The sequence below is a fragment of the Trachypithecus francoisi genome, unplaced genomic scaffold (genome assembly GCF_009764315.1).
Source record: "Trachypithecus francoisi isolate TF-2019V2 unplaced genomic scaffold, Tfra_2.0 Contig01440, whole genome shotgun sequence".
NCBI classification, from domain to species: Eukaryota; Metazoa; Chordata; class Mammalia; order Primates; family Cercopithecidae; genus Trachypithecus; species Trachypithecus francoisi.
The window spans coordinates 29,804,307-29,819,720 of record NW_022681431.1 but is presented as its reverse complement, the minus strand read 5'-3'; the positions used below and the strand labels follow the sequence as shown (position 1 = coordinate 29,819,720).

At 51.0% G+C, this 15,414-nt stretch overlaps 1 protein-coding gene across 4 annotated transcripts in view; it reads right to left on the bottom strand.

Annotated features, from left to right (window-relative positions):
- Positions 1 to 6,796: 6,796 nt before the first annotated feature.
- The window catches only part of GPAT4 (glycerol-3-phosphate acyltransferase 4), a 43,417-nt gene continuing 34,799 nt past the window's right edge, over positions 6,797 to 15,414 (bottom strand). For 3 of the 4 annotated variants that reach the window (XM_033232106.1, XM_033232109.1, XM_033232111.1), the window contains 4 exons: positions 15,071 to 15,156; positions 11,269 to 11,397; positions 11,104 to 11,183; positions 8,176 to 9,197 (listed from right to left, as the gene is read on the bottom strand). In XM_033232106.1, the coding sequence (XP_033087997.1) occupies positions 9,089 to 9,197; positions 11,104 to 11,183; positions 11,269 to 11,397; positions 15,071 to 15,156 (404 nt within the window). In that variant the 3' untranslated portion in view covers positions 8,176 to 9,088. Of the gene's footprint in view, positions 9,198 to 11,103; positions 11,184 to 11,268; positions 11,398 to 15,070; positions 15,157 to 15,414 lie in introns of all 4 variants that reach the window. The other variant, XM_033232104.1, reaches the window with a different exon arrangement.

Genomic DNA, 15,414 nt, shown 5'->3' with positions numbered 1-15,414 from the left:
CCCAGTGACAGAGCGAGACTCTGTCTCAAAAAAAAAAAAAAAAAGGTAGAGGAATAACAGAATGGCTACTCCATGGACAGAGCAGCCCTGACAGCTACCAGTTGCCCATTTTTATGGTTATTTTTGATGATATGCTAAACAAGGGATGGATTATTCATGCCTCCCCTTTTAGACCATATAGGGTAACTCCCTGACGTTGACATGGCATTCGTAAACCGTCATGGCACTGGTGGGAGTACAACAGTGAGGACGACCGGAGGTCACTCTTGTCACCATCTTGGTTTTGGTGGGATTTGGCCAGCTTCCTTACCACAACTTGTTTTATCAGCAAGGACTTTATGACCTGTATCTTGTGCTGACCTCCGATCTCATCCTGTAACTAAGAATGCCTTAACCTCCTGGGAATGCAGCCCAGAGGTCTCAGCCTCATTTTACCCAGCCGCTATTCAAGATGGAGTTGCTGTGGTTCACAGGCCTCTGACAGAGCTGCATGGGCTGAGTGGGACCAGGCAAATGACAAAGGAACTGCTGCTCATTCCACCTACCAAGTGCCAGGTGCTGTGTGGGGCCTGAAAGCTAATCTCCAGGAGTCCCACAGGGCAGGTATCCACTTTACCTTTCTCTCAGATAAGGAAGAGATATTACTGTGCTGAGAAACTAAATAGGCTAGCCACGAAGACATACATGGAGGAAGCGGGTATGAACCCCGGCCCCACCCAAAGCCAGTGTTCTCCAGTGATCATCAGAGACACACACACATTCACTCCAGGAAGGATCGGCCCCAGCTCGGGAGGTCAAGTGTAAAGCAAGCCCCCCGGGTCATTCCCTGCTGTCCCCTTAAGCCCGGGCAGGCCTGGCTGTGGGAGGCTCCGGGAGAGGTAGGGCTGGGACTGTGCATGCCTGTGTGCCCCAGGAAAAGAAACGCAGCAGGCCGATAAGATCTCTGTTTCCAGAGCAAAGCACCAATTAAACACAAGGCAGATGTGAGCAAATAAAGCTGTGGCGTCCAGAGAGAAAATCAATACTAGATTATATGTCCCGGCCCAATCATATACCAATTAATACCAAGCGGGTGGGGCGAGGGAGATAAGTCCACGGCCAGAACCAGGGCTGGCTGTGCCGGCCCCCGAGGCCCACACCCTCCAACTTTCCAGAATGTGGGGCGGGGGGCAGGGGGCAGCACTTCTCAGCAGGGACTGGGACCCCTGAGTCTCAAGGGCCTGGACCATAGCTCTCTGGGGAGCCCCGTGAGCGGGAAGCATGTGGGAGGGGAGGAAATGTTGTCTGCCTGCATGGGGCCCACTGGGCCTGCAGACAGGGCCAGGAGAGCAAGGGCTGCTGTGGGAGGGTGGTGCCCCTGGGAAGGAGCGGGCGCCCCAGACCCTGTGGACACTTTGCAGGATGGTTAATGCACCCCGGAAGAAATAAGCGGCTTGCTCTTGGGAAGTGATAGGAAACTAGGCAAACATGGGAAGACTGGAAAACACAGTTCTCACCCCAAGAAGTGAGGCTGAAGTCTCTGGTTGTTCCGTCCATATTTTATTGAATGAGAAGTACAGTCAAGCAGTTAATACATCATTTTCCAGAGGGGTGACGAAAGACAGGCAGTGAAGGCTTGCAGCACGGGAGCCAGTGACAGTTACGGTGGGTGTGGAGTGGCACTGCCCAGGACATTCTGTGGAAGGGCTTCAGGCCCATCACTGAGTGCCGGGGAAGAGGCAGCATGACACCATGTCACCCGCCAGCAGATGGAGTGTACCCAGCATAGGGGACCCCTGCCCCAGGGAGGTGGTTTCGGCATTGTCAGAAGGACAAGCCAAAAGTGCTGTTGTCCCAGGGAGGGGAAATCTGGCTGTGGGCTCGGGGGCCAAATGTTGGGAGGTTTTGTGGAAAGAGACGCTTGCTCTAGACCCTCTGTCCCGGCCCCACAGAGCAGTCATAGACTGTCAAATCCCCTTCCACAAAAACTCCCAAAGTCCTTGGGGAAAGCAGACCCCGGATGTGCAAGAAACAGAACAAAGTAGAAGGAAAGGTGGCAAATGACGGATGAGCCAGGCACCTGCGTCCAGTGTTGCCCTACCGGAAGCCCCTGCCCTGAGCTCCTGCGGTGGCCTGAATACTCCCCGCACACGAGTCCCGGAGGTAGAGGCCCTTTCTGAGTGGGAGTTTCATGGGCCATGGACTGTTGCATGCGAAAGAAAAGGGAAATTTGCTAGCTGAATATTTTTTAGACATTTTGCAAGATGCACGGCCTCTCTGACAATTTTTAATGTACTAACTGCCTGGTCCACTGAGCTGATTAATTGGTGCTGGAGAGATCAATAAAAAACAGAAAATTAAAACAATTTTAAAGTGATTAAGTAGTTTAACACCTGTCTCCCGTCACGTCAGCGCAGGAAGAAAAATAAAGCAGGTGTCGAAGGGGCCTCCTGAACCAAGAGAAAACAGCGCCTGCCTGGGAGAAATGACAAATCACAGCTGGTGGATCAATCTGCGTACGCGCAGCCCTTCCCCAAGCCCACACCGAGCAGCAGGAACCGGGACCCCGGCCCGGGGCTGGGCCCTCCCAGCCTCTGTTTCCAGTTTCTCCTGCAGAGGCTGAGCAGGGCCTCCATGCCCCCACCCAGCCCTGACTCCTTAGCAGGCAGAGGCAAGGTGTTTGTTTGTATTTGGAACACAGGGCAAGAGGGAGCAGAGGGAGCCTCCGAACATCTGCCTAGAACTCTGGATGGATCAGAAGGGAAGGCACCAGTTAACCTCTTGATCTCACATCCAGCCATCCAGAGCTGAGTCTGTGCATATGGAGGAGTTTGAATGCACTGAAAGTACATTTTGGTTGCCCAGGCAAAGTGTGTCACACCTGTAATCCTAGCACTTTGGGAGGCCAAGAAAGGAGGATTGCTTGAGGCCAGGAGTTCAACATCAACCTGGGCGGCATAGTGAGACCCCCCCCTCTACAAAAAATTTAAAACATTAGCTCAGTGTGGTGGTGCGCCTGTAGTCGCAGCTACTTGGGAGGCTGAGGCAGGAGGATTGCTTGAACCCAGGAGCCCAAGCTGTAGTGAGTCATGAACATGATCACAGCACTGCGCTCCAGCCTGGGCAACAGAGTGAGGTCTTGTCTCTTAAAATAACAACTGGGCTGGGTGCAGTGGCTCATGCCTGTAATCCCAGCACTTTGGGAGGTTGAGGCGGGTGGATCACCTGAGGTCAGGAGTTCAAGACCAGCCTGACAAACATGGTGAAACCCTGTCTCTTCTAAAAACTACAAAAATTAGCCAGGCATGGTGGTGCGTGCCTGTAATCCCAGCTACTCGGGAGGATGAGGCAGGAGAATCACTTGAACCTGGGAGGCAGAGGTTGCAGTGAGCCGAGATCATGCCATTGCACTCAGCTTGGGCAACAGAGCAAGACTCTGTCCCAAAAACAAACAAACAAAACAAAACAAAACAACAACCAATAAGTGCATTTTGGGACCTGTGGGTTCAAGGGAAGGGAGTGCAGTCATGGCTACTCTTGGAATTACCAGGTCTCCTCTTTTGCTCTCGAGGGAGACAGAGCCTCCTGACATCCGCCTTGCTGTGGCTTCCTGCTGGTGACATCAACAGGTGGTGCAGGTACCTGCTGGGTGATGGCCCAAATCCCCTTATCCCACCTTTAGCCAACCTCACTCCTCTGGCCCCCCATCAGCAACTGTAATGGCAGCTGCCAAGCAAGAGCCATTCCTTTCCCAGCTTAATGTATTTTGACTCCTGCACAGGAAGTAACCTCACGGAGTATGAGAAAGCCTGAGATCATTCTTTAGCCTCCCCAGCAAAGTGCTCCTAACAGTGCAGTGGGATGGGTGTGGGCACGGGAAGTGAGGTGTCGGGGAGCCAGCGCACTGAAGCCCCCACTGAAATGTTTCAGAAGTGTCCTGCTTAACCCCGAAAGTGGACTTGAAGTCTGTACGTGTTAACATGCAAGGTGCGCTGGGAATCCACATCCATGGTGTCCCCCGGCTTCACTGGCCAGCTTGGCACATTCCTGGGGGCAGGGCTGGAAGTCTTTGGAAGAGAAACTAGGTCCTTGACCAGCCTCCTGCACGTGGGCACAGCCTGGACCACACTCCTGAAAACTACTCTATTGGCATTCACCTGCTTTGTGGGACACTCAGACCTGTTTTCTGCCATCCAGTTTCCTAACCACCTTCAAGGTCCCCTGAAACCAGAAGAGAAAAGGAAATCCTAACAACCCCAGAGAAGGCCCGCAGCAGGTTGGAGCACACTGGGGCCCGCAGCCTCACTTCTTACTGAGAGTCCTGCTGTCAAAAGCCCTTGTGTGTTCCTATCCGCCACACTAAGCATGAATGGAAGGAAGTCCGCAGCAGCAGCCTGAACGAGGGAGGGTCAAGAAGGTGTTCCAACTATTCGCTTTAATAAAAACGTTTATTAGAAACACTAGAATGGAAAGTGTTTTCCCTTTCCTACAACTTCTCCCTGGGTGAGAATTCTGGTTGTATCGTCAGTGGTTGGGTTGCTCTACGTAAGACCATCTGTTTGGGGCCATATTCGTCTCGATGAAAAGTGCCAAACTCTTTACAGCAAACTCTATGCCAATGAAAATCTCACAAAATGGCATTTCCAGTCTTCAGCTATTGGCCCACACTTAAAAAAATAATCCACACAGCCTGATTGCTGCAAAAGACTGTCTCCTGGCACATCTTCCTGCCACAGGTGACTCTGGTGGCCATTTGGCCAGGAAGGAAGCTAAAGGGTCCTGCCATACGAGCTTCTCTTGTTGATGCCAGATGTCTGCTGGCAAAGGGTGCCTGCCCCAGGGTGCATCCCCAGCTGGGAGAGGGCCGGTAGGTGCCACTCCAGAATGCAGCCCAGCAGGGGCATCCAGCCCTGGCACCTGGGCACTCTTGGAGACCAACACAAAGTTCTCAACTCTGTGCCCTCCAGCCTGCGGCTGATCCCGGCAGAGTAGAGACAAAGTTTCCCTGGGCCCAAGTTCCAAACTCGGCCGTTTTGTTTCTGTTAAAATGCAATTGTTTTTCTCTGGAGTGTGTGGTGACTGCTCTGCGTCAGGAAGATGTATGAAAACCTCCGCTTCAATTCGGCATCCCTTTTCTCCCAGACAAACACGGTCGGATTTTAATAAATCAAAGAGCCACACTGTTTAATAAAAATTTATTGACTTACAAGTGATTATTTATCAAAAGACCATTAATAGCAGGTACTGAAATGATGTGTTACTGGGTGGTGCTGGGAGACTAATAGGAAATCAATGCAGCTGGCCGGCCAGAATGCATATGAGAAGCCCACCCCCCGGCAGCCAGCGCAATCACCCCCACAACACACGCCAGGCGCCACCCCTGGCGCAATGAAAAGTTCCCCCTTTTTATTTATCGTTTACAAATGAAATGATCAATACTTTTAATCTAGAGCAAAATTTATTAACTTTCCCATCGGAGAGAGACATATTGACTGGGGGGAGAGCGGGGTGTGCGTGCTGTAGGAGACGGATGGCCGTGTGCCCGTCTCTTAACCTGTCTGCGAGGCAGTGCGTCTGCAGCTGCCCTTCCAGCCCACGGGCCGGGCCACCCAGGACAAGTGCACCTGCAGAAGCCGAGTCTGGCCACCCGGGCTGCACAGCAGGCGGGTGGGACCTATGACACGGGGGGATCCTTTATGCATCAGGGGACAGCAGCAAGCACTAGCCCAGACAATCAAATTCCTGGCCAATTCCAGGAAGGAAACGGCAGGATTCAGAGACTCAGATTTCCACAGGACAACAGGGTTAGTGCCCACTGTTTGTTCTGCCGTGAAGGTCACACGATGGCACACAAAAGTGCCTGTCACTGGTGTGGGATGGACATTCAGGGATCTGGAGCACTCCCCCGACCCCTCACACATCAAGCCTCTTCTATCTCTGACAGGCAGCAGCAGGGACTGGATTCTGCCACAGTGAAGCATCAAGTCCCAAAGCTGGTTCTGCTGTCAAGGGAACCCCGCTAGCTTTATGAGAAAATTCCCTCCTGGCTGGGTGCGGTGGCTCATGCCTGTCATCCCAGAACTTTGGGAGACTGAGGAGAATCACCTGAGATCAGGAGTTTGAGACCAGCCTGACCAACATGAGGAAATCCAGTCTACTAAATACAACAAATTAGCTGGGTGTGGTGGTGCATGCCCGTAATCTCAGCTACTTGGAGGCTGAGGCAGAAGAATCATCTGAACCCGGGAGATGGAGGTTGCAGTGAGCCGAGATTGTGCCATTGCACTCCAGCATGGGCAACAAGAGTGAAACTCTGTGTTAAAAAAAGAAAAAAAAGTTCCCTTTCTAACTGGTGGGTGCAAGGTCTCATGTAACATGAGTAAAAAAGGCTGTCCTTTTTTAAAGAGATCCACAATGGCCACTACCCTGCCTGAGAGCAGTGTGGCACCAGCCCCACGGCCGCCTAAAGCCCTTGAGGTCCCCCTCAAGTGGGTTAGTTCCTCTAGCCCCGATGTTTTAGAGAAGCAATGGATTCAAAGCTGACTTCCCGTATTTCCAAACCCAGAAGACTTCAGAGATCAAAACCAAAGTTTGAACTATGGGCTTCAAAATAGAAAATTCAGATATGGACGGGGTCTCTGAGGTCATCCAGCCAAGTCCCTAGTTATGACTCAGAAGACAGACGCAGAGAAGTGAAGATGCAGCAGGCTTGGAGGGGGGTTAGCAGCTGGCCAGCACTTGTTGCACTCATTACACCACCAGGTGTCATTCCCGGCTCAGCCCCACCCTCACTGGGGTAACAGGAGGGAACACATTATTTTGTACTTTGCATGTTTCTAAGTGTCTTGAGGTTTTGTCCCATAAGACCAACTCAGTCATCCCAAACCAGATACACTATGGGTCACTTGGGGCCTGCAGGACCCTTAATTTAAAAGGATGGAGCAGTCTCCTGGATGATGATAGAAGGCATACACAGAAAGGGGAGGTTCTGTTTCTGCAGGAGTGACAGTCAGTCCTCTCCTCACTGCCTGGCCCGCACAGGACTTCCCTCCACAGCGCTGACTCCACGTGACTTCACACCAGGTGTGGCCATACCTGCCGGCAGGGGCTGCAGACAGCTGTGCTGAATGTGAGACAAACAAAAGCAAAACCTGTGTGTGTATACATAAATACCTATGCAAATCACGAAAGTAACAAATCATAAAGTTTCAGATGAACTTTTTAAAAGAGAACCTGATCTCTGATCCCTCCAGTTAGTTTACAAACACTGTAAACATCACCTATAAAAGCTGAAAATCACTTTTCATTCTTAAGTATTTTGTAAAACAGTTCCTAAGAGACTGTTATTAGTCATAACACTGACTTTATTTATTTTTTCAGTCTTCATTTCAGAGCAAAAAGAGGATCTCCCCTGGGCTGGCAACAGGGCAGGTGAGGAAATGGGAGGCTTTCCCGGGGAGGTCACAGGTAGGCGCAGAGAAAGGGAGACTGCAGGGCCAACCCAGCAGGTCCCCACATGACAAAGTGGATCCGTCTGCAGTCCCACGAACACGGCTTCACTCCCACCCATCCCTGAATCACAGGACACAGGGCGACCTTAGGGACACGACACGGCACCACTGGCACAAAATCCTGAGGCGTCATGACTGTGCCACAAGGGAGCGTGGGTCCTAAGTGAGGGCTAGTGGCACATGAATGGGGGGCGGAGGGGCATGAAATTGGTGAAACCCCAGAACCCAGAGGGGCTATTTGGCCTTGGCTCTGCCTCCACTGTTGACTGTACAGCAGGCACCAGTGGCCGAGTCTTTTCCCTGTGGTGCCTGCTCTGGCTGTGTGGAAGCCACCACGCAGCACACGCCCTGCCCACCCTGGCCCTCTGCAGCCCTCCCTGGGCCCCACTCCTCCCCCGCCCTGGAGTTTACTCATTGCTTCCCCTAGGCCTCACATCAGCACCCTGTGTATCCCCAATCTCTGGAGAAATTCACGTCTGTGCTGGAAATTCTAAATTAACCAAAGATCTGCAAGCATCTGAGACGAGCCCGTTCACCTTCTCAGCTGCAGGGTTCCTCGCTCCAGCAGTCAGGCAGCTTCTCCGCAGCCCCAGGGCCATGCTCCCAGAAGAGAACGGGAATTCTCACGAGAAGCCCGCTACTCAGGGCCACAGCCGGGGCGAAAGTAAAGGGAGAAGTCCCCCAGTTCATTCACCAGCCAGTTTTATTTACTCACAAGAACAAATCCAAAGCCCAGTGCAGCAGCTCTGAGCTCAGGCCTGCCCTGCCCCGTTTTGTGGGCCTGTACTTGAAACACTGAACGTGACGTATCCTTCACTCACCCGCAGCACTCTAATCCCCACAACAGCCCTGTGAGGTAGGAATCACCACCCTTCCCCCCGACTCAGGTTACAGATGGGGAAACTGAGACACACATTCAACAGAGCGCGCATCACATGGGGAGTTCAGGGTTAGCCTGGAGTATGAACACGTGTTCTCCCCACGGCCCAGTCAGCGGTCCACCTGGCCTCTTCCCCTTCCTTTGGTGACCCCATCAGCAGCAGCATAAAAATCTAACCCTTCATTTTGCTGAAAGCCCCTGCAGATGACAGTTTCCTTCCTATCATGCCTGCAGAGCTCCAAAGCTGGGGGCAATGTTGAGGCCGAAGCCAGCCACAGTGCCTCAGCTGTGCCTTTCCTGGAGAGCGGGTGGCCACCCCCAGCACATCCCTGGCACACGGGCTTGCATAACAGACTCTTGTCCCGCCATCCCTAGCACAAGAACGTGGCCACATCTCCCCAACCGCTCAGCCCGCACAGCGTGCACAGGTGGGGAGTTCACTTTAATGGCATTCCTCCAACGACTTATTGTAAAAGAAACAAGGCATCTCGTCCTGGGTTGTGACACCCAGCAGCATCCGTTCAGACCACCAAGGGCAGGCTGTGCCGGGTGCACAGGGATCCCGCTGCGGCTTGGCGAAAGCCGGAGTCCTGGGATGCAGAGCAGCCCGAGGAGCCCTGGAGTCTCGAAAGGACACAGCAGTGGGAGCGGCGGCGGCAACTCCAGCTCCGAGCCCGTCGGCACTCCGCCTGGTGGCCCCAGCCGGCTGGAGGCAGGCTCAGGAGCGGCTCCTGTCCTCGTGGTTCCCCACGATCATCTTGCTGTACAGCTTCTGCTGCTCCTCCTTGAACGTGTCCTTCACCTTCTCCCTCTTCAGGCCCCCATCCCTGGAGAGACAAAGGCTGGATGTAGTAACAGCCAAGAGGGTTCCCAGGCACCCTCACACCATGGGAGATGCACCGTGCTGCCCAAATACCAAGAAAAACCTGCCAGAAACAGGGTACCCCGTGGCACTCTCACCACGACAACCTCAGGGGATCTGGGGCTCTGGGCTCCCAATATTCACCCTTTCTATCTCAAAAGGTCCACTCTTGCCCTGGAGTAAGAATTTACTACTCACATTGAAAGTACTTGGTAACTGCTTAAACCTACCAAGGAGTTTACAATTCTTTCTACTCTAACATTCATCTTCACCTCACAAAGGAAGAGGAGGAATTCTGGCATTACGGAAGGTAGACATGCTTCCGAAATATCGACTCGTAACATATCTGTAATATCGATCTGTAAAATGTCATTTGTTTAATTCAGACCCAGGGATACTCTGAATTCATGCAGAGAGCTAACACAAGGGGTAATGCACGTTCTGACTTCTTCCATGCTCAAAAAAGAGTGCCGTCAGGAATGGAGGTTTATCTCCGGGGCTGCCTCTCAGAGTCCCAACCTCACTGCCCCAGTGCCTCCCTGCAGCAGCCCCAAACCAACCTATCAGACTTGGGGTTGTTTCGTTACAGTCCCATTCCCTCTCACCTGCTGGTCCCCTCTGTGCCTACACTCTAGAATTATCACCACCTTCAACAACTTATAAAAATCCAAGCCTGTTTTCAGTCTCTCCACTACACCCTTTAAAATCCATAGCAAAGGCATGGTTTTTAAAGGCAGCCACTCTGTCTCTCTTAGAGATGGGAAGATGGGGCAGAAGTTAAACCTCGAAGCTCTAAAAGTCTGTTAGATGTGGATGCAAAATCTAGCTCCAAGTGCCAATGCTATGACTTTGGAAAAAAGTGATTTAACCTAAGTATCAGTTTCTCATCTGTAAAATGGGAACACTGTTTACAGGGCTGCAGCTACTGTGAGGGTGAAAGAGATGATCACACAGGGCCCCAGAAGCTCGGTGGCTGGCACACAGTGAGTGCACAATCCACGCTAGCATTTTTTAAAAGGCCATGATCTGAGAGCCAATCTAATCCCTGAGACTATACAGTTGGGTTTACAATGTGAATTTCTACCCTTTCTTTTCTCATAGATAATGCCCATCTAAGTCAAATGCTCTCCCCAGTTGACCCTTGGCTCTTAAACCTAAGTGACCCATAGAGTGGAAAAGTTTCTCTGAACCAGCATTCACCCCTGGTCACTCTCCTACTGTTTGGGATAAAACTACCTTATACTCTAGTATAAGGGCTGGTCAAATGCAACCCATGGGCCACATCCAGCTGATACCTGTTTTTGTAAATAAAGTTTTATTGGAACACGGCCATGCTCATTGGTTTATAGACTGTTTTCACACTACAATGGCAGAGATCAGTAGCTCCAACAGACACCATATGGCCTGCAAACCCTAAAATATTTACTGACTACAGAAAAAGTATGCCAATCCTGCTCTATTAGGTAATAAGCTGAATACAACAAACACAACCTTTGCCTTTCTAAGGATGGTTCAATTTTGCTAGATACACTGGGACCAGGGAAAGTCACCCTGCCTTCTTGAGGTTTTCAGATCAGTAGCAGGTCACACCCACCCAGAGAAGGGCACTGTCCAGGTGTCCTGGAAGACAGGTTCAAACCCCAGAAAGGTACACAGAATCAATGGCTTCAGTCCAAGTGTCCCTGATCCAGGTTCCCCAAGGTCAAGGAAGCACAGGGCACTTCTGGGTTGGAATTCGGGGAGAGTCAAACTGCTCTCTCTAGAGCTGACAAGTTGAATTCTCCACAGCAGGGGGAATGACATGTAAGTGAAGTCAATGACACAGCATCTGCTGCAGGAACTCAGCTGATAAGGCCTGGCTCTAAACTTACCACAGCAGGTCCACCAGTCCTCCCTGCCTGGCAATGGCAGATTTCACCCTATTTGCAAACTGGACGGCATCTTCATCTGCCTGCAAGAAAGAACAAATGAGACCACTCAGCCCTGGCTTGACGTTACACAGAGCAGGTGCAGATCTGCCTGGGGCAGGCACTCACCTCTCTAGTCATGGGAGGCAGGTACCACACGCTGCAGACAATGGCCCAGCTGGTCATCATTCGCAGCAGGTACGTCACCATCCCGTATTTGCTGCTGTTCCAGAAGGCATCACCGAACTGAGGGTCATACTGAAAACAGTGGAAAGCTGAAGGTAAGACGTGAGTAGTTCTCACAACGTGTGCGAGTCCACAGCGATTGCTGTGAGTGACTCCACTGGGCCACGCTGGTACCGGGGCGCTGCTCCCTGACCCTGCATGAGTACTGCAGAAGCCCCTCTCCATGTGGCCGGTTCTGACTGCGAGCAACACTGCTCTCCCCCGAGGGACCTGGCCTCTGCTGCAGATCAGTAAGTAAGGCTCCCCTGACAGCCTGCCTCAAGCAAATGTCTCCCTCTTTGATTAGTTTCAGGTCTTACTCATAGGTATATGAAGTTTTCAAACATCTTCAAAACCAGGGAGAAAAGGATCATGCACTCCCATGTACCCATTCCCTGATTCAACCACCATCACCGCTTCCCACTTGCTCCATCTCTCCCCTCCCAGCATCCTGTCATTCATCTAGTGTACCTCCCCCAAATAAAGATATTTTCTTACACAAACACCAAGTTTTAAATATGATTTCTGGTGCCCAGACCAGGGAGGAAACTATTAGAAAGCTTTTGCATTTACACTTTCAACAAAGTCAGTCGTCTGTTCAGGAGACGGCTCTGTGCTCACGCTGATAGCCCCGGGAGGTCTCAACCACATAGGATGCTTCTACCATGAAGCAGGTATCAGATCCTTTCATTTGCCAATGGCTCTAATGGAGGCAAAAGGCAGCACTTCAGTGGCGTTTTGCGGAAAATGTGGCTGCAGCTGTGACCCACATTCTCACCAAACCAGCAGCTGGAGGGGCAGGTGATCAGGGTGGGTAAGCTCCGGAGGAAGTTGCGCAAGGAGCAACAGGAGGACCTGGGTGCTTGAGAACGCCTGGACAAAGTGCCTGGTGCTGCCAGCAAATGTCTGAAGGGATCCTGTATACAAGGCAGTAGGCTGACCTTGTGCAAACACCCAGGACCAGAGTGGAAAAATAAAGGAGCCAGAATTTCAAGAGTTATGCCACACGGCCATGCTGCCAACAACATCAAAAATGCCCTTTTCCTGGGAAAGCCTGAGAAGTAGCCCAGGGCAGGGTCCCACATGTGAGCATGGGCTGGGGTGGGGTTGAACTCTATGATCTTTTAGGCCTTTCCAGCCTAACTTTTATGATCCACAGTATAAAAATTGGATAATTTTGACAAGACTGTGGCCCTAACTACAAAAATGAAGGTAATTTAGGCTTAATTATAGAAGCTAAGAAATTTAGATTTAACCACAGAAGGCTTAATGAGTTATTATAATACCAACAAAACAAGGGAAAATAATAAGTTTTTAAAACTAAGCTAATGTGTATGATCAGAAATAATTTTTTATTTTATTTTTTATTTTTATTATTATTATATATACATATTTTTTGAGCTAAGAGTCTCGCACTGTTGCCCAGGCTGGAGTGCAGTGGCGCTATCTCGGCTCACTGCAAGCTCCGCCTCTCAGGTTCACGCCATTCTCCTGCCTCAGCCTCCTGAGTAGCTGGGGCTACAGGCGCCTGCCACTATGCCTGGCTAATTTTTTTGTATTTTTAGTAGAGACGAGGTTTCACCATATTGGCCAGGCTTGTCTCAAACTCTTGGCCTTAAGTGATCCACCTGCCTTAGCCTCCCAAAGTGCTGGGATTACATGCATGAACCACCGCACCTGGTCATGTTATATTTTATAAAGCCTGATATGGATGGAAATTCTGATGTCACAAGAGTGTGAGAACCCTTTGTTTCGGGCTGATTCTCTATTCCACACTGGGCAGTGTGTGTGGACAGAGAAACAAGGCAGAAGCTCAACACAGTGACACACTCCTCACATCAGGTCATGGTGGAATTCCGGTGTGAATATAAGAAGAGCCTGGAAATCACTAAGGTTATCCAAGTTTGGTTACCAATAAAGGGTTCACAAAAACCAGTAATCTGTAGACCAGATGTTCTTAGCCATACATGGGCTCTACTCTGTGGACTGAATGGAAATGTATCTAAAATTTATAAGCATTTACTTTGGAGAGGAGCGGAAACTCCTCAGGGTTTGTGTTTCAACAGCAGCTAAGAGCAGCTTCAGAACTGTGGCTGCCACAGTGTGGTCCCAACTGGCACCATCAGTGCCACCCAGAACATGTTAGAATGGAAATTCAGAAGCCCCAGAGGGGTGGATCAGGCCTGTAAACCCAGCACTTTGAGAGGCCAAGGCAGGCGAATCACTTGAGCCCAGGAGTTCCAGACCAGTCTGGGGTGAAACTCCGTCTCTACAAAAATTAAAAAATTAGCTGGGTGTGGTGGCGTGTACCTGTAATCCCAGCTACTTGGGAGGCTGAGACACGAGAATCACCTGAATGTGGGAGGTCGAGGTTGCAGTGAGTCATGATTGTGCCACTGCACTCCAGCCCGGGTGACAGACTGAGACCCTGCCTCAAAAGAAAAAGAATGGGAAGTTCAGAAACCCATGGGGGGGGGGGGCAGCAATCTGCATTTTAACAATCCCTCCAGGCAATGCTGATGCAGCCTAAGTTCAAGAGCCACTGTTCCAGAGGGGAGCAGCAAGGGCTTCCATTCAGCAGCTTCACGGTCACACTGCAAAGCACCTGTCCTCGTTTTGCCAGAATATAGGATGCAGATGCCACTCCTCACTCCCACACCCAAGGCAGACTCTGCTACCAGACTATGTTCCTCTTTCTTGCTGTACCCAGACACTGCACCCTCAGGCTCTGGTGAGTCCTAACCTGTCAATCAGAGTCCCCTGCAGGCAATATTCATCTGCCATCCCTGGCCTGGTCCTCTGCCTAAATGATGAACAGTGAGTGGCTGGTGAGCATCTGTCTCACCAGGAGTAACACCTGTCCAGTGGCACTGGCAAGGTGAAAAGAAAGTCAGAACCAACTCTACAGAAGGCTCTGCAGACAACCCACAGTCCCCTATAAAAGAAATTCTAAGCGTGAGCCTGACTCATATCTGCTCACCATTTTACCAAGCTCTCAGGCTGCAGTCTAAATACTTTAACCACACTGAGGATGGCCTGTGTTTTGTAGGTGTCATGATGTGAGGCCTCGTGGATGTGGAGAGGGTAAGACCACGGAGGAACAAAGTGCAGATGACTGGCTAATCACATCCTATAGCTCTGGGTGTCTGAAGGGTTAGAGGAGCAGTTCCTAAAGTGTCGACGTAGATTAGATAAACTCCCAGGGTCCATCTCATTGTCAGGAGCGGCTGTAGGTCTAAAAGATGACATAACTAAAAGCAGTGAAGCTGTTTCTCCCACTGCGCTGGCATAAGGACCCCCCCATCCTCGCCAGCTCCCCCAAAATGCAAAAATCCAGCTTGAAACTATACCTCTGTGCCCTGCAATCAGTCACCTTTCCAGGTGGAGGGGCCTACATTCCAGCTAGGTTTATGAAGCAAAGTAAGAAGTGAAGGGCTTGCCGTTTCCCGAATGGTAGCGGCAGCAGCATGCAGGCGGGAATCTGGCTGTCCCCCATCCCACACTCCCCAGGCCCTTCTAAGGGGGTGCTGAGTGCTCAGCATCCTCCTCCGGCAGCACTTGACCCACATCAGCCCAGTCCCATGTCACTCTGCTGAGGGCATCGACCACAGACTGGTGACCCCGGCTCCTTCCTCCACCTCCTCCTGCTACGCTCCACTCACAGCAGCTCCAATAATGACAGTGTGTACCATCGGAGGTCTTGTACCTTGATAGCAACAGGGTAAACTGTGGCTCCAATTTCAAAACTTCCCTTTTTGAACATCATCACCGATGTATTATTGATGCAGGTTCCTAAAATGCAGGAGACAATAAAATGCTATTTCTGTTGGCCCTTTACCCCAGATATTAGGCGTTTCTTAAAGACTAAGTATAACAGTCAAAATTCTTCTAATGGTTCCTCCAATAAGATACATCTGTCATCTCCCTAACTTAAAAACAAACACTTAACAGAGACAGGCAAGATGGTGCCTCCAATTCTCCTGCTACAGGACCACTTTCCCTGATTCACGCACACAGCCTGGATAAAGCAGAGATGCGCAGTGGCCTTAG